This window comes from Homalodisca vitripennis, unplaced genomic scaffold (assembly GCF_021130785.1).
Source record: "Homalodisca vitripennis isolate AUS2020 unplaced genomic scaffold, UT_GWSS_2.1 ScUCBcl_6620;HRSCAF=13916, whole genome shotgun sequence".
Classification (NCBI taxonomy): Eukaryota; Metazoa; Arthropoda; class Insecta; order Hemiptera; family Cicadellidae; genus Homalodisca; species Homalodisca vitripennis.
In genome coordinates, this window is record NW_025782726.1 from 19165 (window position 1) to 28187 (window position 9023).

Consider the following 9023-nt stretch of genomic DNA (forward strand, 5'->3'; position numbering starts at 1 on the left):
TACTTACACCTGGACTGCGATGAACAGCATTAATAACAATATCGTCATCAAGTTGGACAGCTCGTTCATAATTGGTTCTAGTACTTGGTAGTGATCCTGTTTCCCGAAGAGTACGAAAAGTTCCTGAAATTGTTTTGGTATCTGGAATCCTGCCTATTAGGGTAACGTAGTTCATATTCTTCTACAGCAGCTCTAGCATTACCATTACAGTAACCCAAAATAAAAACCATATCAGTGTATTCCTCTGATGTAAATAAGTAAGGCATTTTTTCGCTGAATAAACAATCGAATTATAACTCACAGAAAAATTGCATTTAATAACACGATTCACAGAACCCGATCTCCTGCTGTAGCTTGCAAAACACCACTAATACACAGTTCTAACGTAACAGTACAGAATACCATTGTTGATCAGCTGTTATTCGTGCGTTACCAACTTAGAAATTAATAAAACAAAAAACTGCATTTCGATTATTAGTAAACAATAATGGGAAAATGTTTGCTTCATTTATTTTCGAACATTTGATGTAAATTTTTATAAAAAAAAAATACAACGTAATGAAACATGATATTTTTATTTACAAACAAATTTATTTAACAGTTAATCTTGTTTTCTCAATTTATCTAATCATTAAGGAACAAACATTTTGTTTTTGTTTTATTTTAACTAAATACCGTACGGTATTTCTTTACAGCTAGTAATGTATTATACTGAATAAAATCGATTTTTTGGTACTTATTTCTGTTTTATTTTAGACTTTGATTATATCAATTTTCTCAGAATTAAATTCTCTACAATTAATGTTTGTTGATTTTATGTATTTATTACCAATTTAACAAAGTTATTGTACATCAAACTTAAAAAAACATTGTTTCGTGCCCCAATTTTTTGCATTTAACCCTGAATCCCTCAAAAACTACTACAGGTACAGTTCTGAAACCTATTTTATTAGCTTTATCAGGTAAAAATACATAAGAATCCACGATATTTCTTACTTAATTAACCTTTCCAAAAGTTCAGTATGGCTTTATTTTACTCTTTACCCAGGAATTCAGGCGAAATCTTTCGCTAGCTATAACTCGCTAACGAAGCGTTTTCAGACCTATGTTTATATAACATTTTTTCATTATTTTTACTAGTACAATGAGCTGTAGAAGTGGGGGGAGAACTTCATGAATCACCCTGTATATAGATGATGGTTTAGTGTGTATTTATAGTGGGTTCAGAGTTGAACCGCTTTTACTTTATTAAAATTTAGTATTATGCAGACTACATGACTCTCCATTTCTAAAAAAGATAATAGTTAATAAAACGAATGACTAGTTCCTTTTTTAATCTCAGTTATTTCTTTCTTAATAAATGTTTTAATTTGGATAAATATAATTTAACTGAAAAAGTGCAAAATGAAAAACCAATTACAAAGCAGTTATTCGGACTGTTATAACGGCTTTATGAATTTTCGCTCGCTGGGACTTTGCACCCAGTCCTGTTGGTTGTTGCATTCTGGTTATGCTACGGATGGAAGAGTTCGAGATGTTGGCGAAGATGTATTGTTGCGGGCAAGGCCAGCGTTACGCTGTTACATTATAACGGTCAGCTGATCAACAATGCCATGAATAATACAGCTGTTCAGCCCATCATGCAACGCTGTACCGTACCAGGACTTCTTAACTCGCTATGTTGACCCTACAGACCGAGTCTTATCAGGAGAGAATAGAACACTTCACCTCTACCACTACTGAATTATCTGTGGTTTGGTCGGTTTGAAAATTAAAACGCGACTTGATAATAAAGTGATCAGTGAAATGATTAATTTTGCTGTAAATGAGTAGCTATTTTTTAGAGCTCTCTTTGGTCCGGGTATTAAAAGCGATATCGATCGCATTAGGCTCGATGAAGAGAATCATTTTTAACAGAAAAGGAGAGATCATATTTTACCAATGAATACTAAAACCTTATTTTAATTATTCAATGACATTATTCTCCCCGTCCTCATGAGCCAATGGCTTGTGTGAGCATCTTATCAAACAAAATCAGGGAAAGAGTCGGTACAGTGCAGGGTCAACCGTATTAATATATGTACGACATACGGCAGTATATACTCGTATACAGAGTGTTCATAAAAGGGTATCACAAACTTCTGTAGCTGATATTACTTAACATTTGAAACAAAATATGTCCTAAAAAAGTTAAGAAATTTATCGTTTAGTCGTCATTTTGTATTGTTTATACAAAAATTATTATAACTACCACTAATTAGGCTGAAGAAACTAAATTTGGCACATAGAGGTTTGAATATACAAGAGAGAAAAAAAAACATAATTGTGTTATTTTATTTGATATTCAAAAATGGCTTATCTTAAAAATTACTCAAAAAAGTCAAATAACTAAAAACTATAGTTATAAAACATTTATTAGACAACAAATATTTAACAAATTTCATTATAATTGAAACGGTATTTTTTAACGAAATCCATCAACACATAAGCGAGCACGGCCACTTTAAAGATACGTTTGCATAAGCCAAGAGCGCCAAACATGTCACATTTGAGGGGTATAAGTTGTTTGTTACTTGTTGGTTGTTTTGTAAAGCGTTGATTCAATGTAAATGTTGAGGTCCAACTCCTCTAATGCTTAAAGCAGCAGAAATCTTAAATTAATTGTTTGCATGATGAGGCAATGGAATTACCTTTTGACCTAGATTACACTTGATTTTGTAATCTAGGTGTTTCTGATGTGAAAACGACGAAAAAGAGTTTATTTCGAGATTTTTAGTCAGATTTCAGACGCTGCACTAAGCGGAAGGTGAGCTGATGAACATGTGATGAAACTCAACATTCCAATGTAGCATGATTATTTTTTTTACGTCAGAACCTTGGAAAATTTTAAAAATACGATAATTTCTTGAATTACCTGATTAGATTACTGCGTTGCAGTTTTTAATGAACAACTATTTAATAAAGCTCATTGTTAAAAACAGCTGTTTGATTGAAGAATATTGCTTGTGCTATAAGAACATAACCTAACCTCCTCCATTACAGTTTGACTGATATTAAAGTTCGAGAAATGGCTTTTAATTTTGAACAAAAAGTCAAGTATTGTGCTTGGTCTATTGCTTTTGGCAACATTACAGAAGCAATTAGACAATTTCAGGTTTCCTACCTAGGAGTTCAACCACCTAGCAATCCAGCAAAAACTAAGTGGAAAAATATTTTGTTAGAAATTGGAAAAGTCGTAAAAAAGTACTATATAGGATTAAATGAGGAAAGAGAATTACTAGTATGCGCACCAATGCTCCGCTCTTCAGGTAAGCCGAAATCACTTAGGAAGGTTGAACTTGAAACTGGTGTTCCAAAGTCTTCAGTACATAGAATTAAGAAAAAAATTAAATTTTACAAATGTCACCACAATCCATAATCTTCTTGAAGATGATCCGGACAGGAGAGTGGAATATTGTTATTGTATCATTGAGTTTCATAACCTAGATCCTAATTGACATACTCAAATAGTTTTTTTCAAACGATTATACTTTCTACCGCAATGATGCTGTAAATAGGCTTAATTATAATTATTACAACACCGGTAATCCACACATTCTTTAACAGACTCTACTCAAAACAAAATGAATTACTGTCTGGACAGCTGTCAGTTGTATTGGTGTGCTATCTTATGACATTTCAGACAGTACAATGATGTGAATAGGTATGAACAGGATTTAAATGAACAAATCTTGCCTCATTCTACGGTTCCAGAAATTGATTAAGCAATCTTCCAACAAGATGCTGCTCCTTCTCATTTCGCAAATCCAGTCAAGTGATTACTAAATGACAACCTTCATGGCCGTTGGATTGGTCGTGGAAATGATTTTTTAGATGAGCCACTCCGATCTCCAGATTTAACTGTGTGTGATTTATTTCTATGGGTTTATTTAAAGGAACAAGTTTATACTCGTAGCTTCAACAATGTTGAGGAATTACAACAATCAATTGAAGAGGGACTTCTCCGGATACCGCACATTTTCTTTGTAAGATCTTACGATTATCAATGTGTCACTGAGGATGGATTACAAGTTCGAATAATTGAGGACTGTAATTGTAGGTTTTTTTATAGGCTATGTTCTAATTTTCTAATTGAAATGCTTTATTTCTCTAAAATAAATAATTTTATTAAACCAAAAAATACTGTTTTTTTTTTACTGTTTTTCAAGTATAGTTTTTCAAATTGCCACCATTTTGCTTCAACAATTGCTAGAGAGCTGAAATTTTCACAGACTATTTTTAAACCCTATTTATTGTGTATTGTGTAGAGTTTGAAAAATGCTCGGTGCATAAATGAGCAAGTAATACTAAATCAAACTGTTAAACCTCTTCGTGGGACACCAGGTATAAAATCATATTGAATTTTAAAATCATTTTCGAAGTAAGCTGCAATATTCTACTTTGTTGACCTGTGCGTTAGTTAAAATTTATAGCGCTACAAGCAAGTCTGTACTTCTTTCTTATTTTTGCTTTTTTAATTGTTATTCTTATCCTCAGAATAGTTTATGACTTTCAAACATTCAACATTTGCTACACTTATTATTTTTGTCCATTATTAATCTAGAGCCACGAGAATTTTGCACAACTAATAACACTTTTATTGCAATCTCTATTTGTGTAGACAAATTGCTTCCCAAATATGCAACCACAACACCAAGAAATCCTGCAATCCCTTACTGATGGCCTTGGTACTATGTTTCAATTGACATTTGAAAAGCTAGTTATATTTTAGGAATGTATACATGTTTAAACTACTCTAAAAAAAGCAAATAATTAAATAAAACAAATTTTTTTTTACAAACTCGATCATCAATCTGATATGAACACATAACTTATAACATTGCTTAATTTTAAATATTATTAAAATATATGTCCAATGTATAGGTTGTTGTTAAAAAGTCACAGTATTTTTGATCAACTATATTTATTGTAAACATATTTCACAAGTTTAATTGCATTTCATAATTTTGTATTTACAATTAATTGTGTCAATCTAAATTATATATTTTTTTAAGAATTTAATATGAAACGGGATTTTTCTATAATTACTTTGATGTGTGATAAAAGACAACATTTGTTCACTTTCCTTATTCGTAAATAATAAAGAAGAATACATAATAAGGCGGAATGTGAGTAGATAACAGGGAACTGCGGGTGAAGCGGCCGGTGTAATAGTCAGTTTACCGCGAGACTCCGCAGCGACAAGTAGAACAGCAGTGCTGCGTGATGGCAGTGGCGGTGGCGGTGGTGTAGATGCCGCGGACCGCGAAAGTAGTGACAGTGACCGAGTGGCAGTGACAGTGATAGTGACAGAATGCGGATCAGTTCTGTGCTCAAGCAGGTGTCCGTGGAGCCTATGCTGGTGCTGTATTACGTGGCCGCAGCCATAGCGACCCTAGCCGGCACCAATCTGGTGCTGCTGAAAGCTTGCAATCCACATCATTCCCCGGCAGAAGGCGACACTTGCGACGAGGTGGCCGCCCAGAAGGTTGTGACCGCCATCAACACCTGGAGACCCAGCTTCGAGTACAGCATACCCGTACTGTTCATCCTCTTCGCGGGTGCCTGGAGTGATGCACACGGCAAGAGGAGAAAGCCTTTGATGATTCTTCCCATCGCGGGGGAAATTGTCACCCTCTTCTACATCACCAGCAGCGTCTACTTTTGGAAGTGGACTCCTGAAATGACCGCACTCTTCGAATCCTTATTCCGCGGCCTGACTGGAGGCCGGACGTGTTTTTCTTTTGGCGCGATCACCTACATTGCCGACAACACCTATCCCGAACAAAGGACCTTCCGTTTAGCCATAATCACTGCCCTGATATTCATCTCTTCTCCTATCGGTAACGCGTTGGGAGGTATTCTGAGAGTGACCTTCGGATTTTACGTGGTGTTTAACGTGTGTTTGATTTTGAACTTGTTAGCCTTGCTATCAGGGTTGGTATTGATGAAGCGTTACAATGACGAGGAGCGTTTGGAAAAGTCTTGTGGTCTTCCGGAACTTAAAAAAACTTGGAAAACAGTGTTCAAAGAAAGAACAGGCCATAACAGAACTATTATTTTATTGATGTTGATAGTGTCTCCTCTATTTGGAGGATGTCTGATCGGCGAATATTCAGTACTTTATTTCTACCTCAGATACAAATTTCACTGGGGTGAAGCAGACTACGGTTTCTATTCAGCTTTTAGAATGTCCCTGACATTCTTCGGTACCTTGATATCGATAGGGGTGCTCTCAAGGATGTGCCGCCTCTCTGACGAGGTCATCGGCTTGATAGCAACGACGTCTCAGATAGTCGCCGCCCTGGGCAACACACCTTTCGCGCAGTTCCAATGGCAGATGTTCTTGTACCCCACTTTGGATCTAATGCACGGCGCCATTTATACTGTGGGTCACTCTATTGTATCCAAGGTGGTGGACTCTGTAGAGCTGGGGAAGGTCAACAGTGTCCTAGGAACCGTGGACTCCCTCATCCCCCTCATCGTGTTCCCTCTGTACAACAGGACGTACAGCATGACGTTCCAAGAGAAGCCGGGTACTTTCTTTCTAATCAGCGTGGCCTTCGCCAGTGTCACTTGGGTGATTTTCCTCACAGTCATCGTGCTCCGAATGAAGCAAAGTGCAAAAGTCCACACCACCGTCAACTGATTCCAAAAAGTTCTGAACAATTCGAATAGAGTAATTGTATTGTTTACTCATTTGTGTTTTAAGGTGATGAAATATTACGGGTAGATAATAAGTTAGATAATTAACGTGTAGTACAAATTCTATGTGTAGTTGTGTTTGTTATAATATGTAATATCGCACAAAATTCAGAAGTAAAGATCAATCCAAATCAAGGATAATTTCCAATAAGAAATATATACTGGACGAATGTTAAATGAACAGTCCGAAAATATGACTTCACGTAATGATAATGAGTGCAATTAAAAATCCAAAATTTATTAATGAACTGTGTGTCATTAAATGAGTATATGGACGCGGCCAAATTAATATTGGGCGTAGAAACAAAGACGAAACTTCGTCAAGGCCAACTGGTGAACCCACTTTTGGCGCGGAATCTGGTAAATGGGTTATCGAATAGTAGAGACCTGCCGACTCGATATTGGTGTTCAAATTGTCGTTGGGAAGTTTCTCTATCCCAACGAGGACGTGATGGAACGCACCTATTGATGATTATGAGGGGGTTTATTCGATCCAGTAGCTGTCTGAGGGATAAAAACACGAAATAGACAGTGTCGTAACTGGAAATAATATTTTAGGAGACGTGATACATCCATTATACAAGAAGATACCCATTTAAAAATTATAACTTTAAAAATGTTAATATAGTTAGACTGGGTTTAAACATATTTACAAACCTAACTTATCCACGTATTTAAAAAGTCACACATTCTCTTAATGACTCGTTATTACTTTTAGCTTCAGTTCAGAAGCTGAGAATTGTAATTTATCTAGAAATTAAATTACAGTTTTAAAAAGTTTAAAATGATTTGAACTTTTTAAATAGAATCCACTCAAAATGATTTTAGATACCACAACAACATTATAAAAAATATAGTACAAATAAATTATACTTAATATTATTAAGTACTTCTTGCGATATCTGCTTGGGTGAAAACAATATTTATAACTGTTTCTACAAGCAAAATAATATTCAAAAACTTAGTTTTTGCACTATTGATAAGAAATATTACCTTGAATTTTAAGTACATCTACATTACTGTTCACACTGAGATATTACTGTAGATAAACATATTTTTTTTCAGAATATATAGTGTACGTAACCATGATGTGATTCTTGTTATAATTGTTTCATGTTAATAAAGATATTACACAAAGATGTATTATTCGACTTCAAAGTAGCACCTGCGAAACTTAACTGCAACAACAAACAAACTATCGATAAATATATTGTGATAAAGGATCATCAATAAGGTAATATATCATATTTTAAAATGTTATGATTCCTTAGAATATAACGAATATTGTTGTATGTATTTTATTCTGCATACAAAACCGTTTTAAAATTAATATTTATCTCTAACGAAAATGAGATGATAATTGCGTCATAATAACTTGAAATATTTTTCTGTAGACAGTTGCGTATTACTGGAAACAATGTGGCAGATTGTACCTTACATCCTGATTCGAGGAAAGCAAATAGCAAAAAGTTCGTAGCACAAATTACAGGCTTCGGCGCCACAGACACACGACCGCTTTATTCGTGCTGCAAAACTTCCTCTTTTGAAATGATCATTGGTGTCTTCCCTATAATACACTCTGCGAAGTCTTCACGAAGCCAATCAATTTGGCAAATATTGATTTGATTTTTATAATGTTTTTGAATTTGATATTATGCATACACATTACGTAATTAAAAGTCACTTTAGTAAAATATCGTTAAAAAGCCTATGGTACTCGCGGCCAACCATTTTACCCGTATAAGAACGGTTTAAATCTTAAAAATGTTTACAGAATAATGAGAGATGCGTCATGTTAAAGGTAGCCTAATCCATGCTCATTTTGCGTACGGGATAAGACTTTGGGGAAGTTGTGCAAAAAAACAAAATGGAGCGCGTCTTTAGACTCCAGAAAAAAAGCTGTCAGAATCATTAAACATTTAAATTATAGAGAGTCGTGTAGGGAATCTTTCGGGGAGTTGAGATTGCTGACTTTGCCTTGCCTCTATATTTTTGAGGTGATCATGTACTGCAGATCAAGGTGCACTTTGATTCGTGGCGGGGACGTTCATCAATATGAAACTAGAGGCAGGGACAACTTTCGCACGCATCAACACAGATTGACTTTAGCGCAAAATCTACCGCAAGAAGTTGGTGTCAGATTAATCAACAGGCTCCCTGAAGAAATCAAAATTTCCAATAATCAAAATCAATTTAAAACGCGTCTCAAACTCCTTTTGGAGTCCAAGGCTTTCTACTCTGTTGATGAATTCATGTCAAGCCGCTGGGATATTTGAGAT

The 9023-nt window shown here is 35.1% G+C and overlaps 1 protein-coding gene across 1 annotated transcript; it reads left to right on the plus strand.

The window, feature by feature from the left end:
* Positions 1-5208: 5208 nt before the first annotated feature.
* On the plus strand, positions 5209-7591 carry LOC124373878 (proton-coupled folate transporter-like). The gene has a single exon (XM_046832197.1). It carries the CDS (start codon positions 5354-5356, stop codon positions 6686-6688), a length of 1335 nt encoding a protein of 444 aa, XP_046688153.1. The 5' UTR covers positions 5209-5353; the 3' UTR covers positions 6689-7591.
* Positions 7592-9023: the final 1432 nt, after the last annotated feature.

Coding starts and splice junctions, on each gene's coding strand:
- LOC124373878 (XM_046832197.1), top strand. CDS start 5,354: ATGCGGATCAGTTCTGTGCTCAAGCAGGTGTCCGTGGAGCCTATGCTG.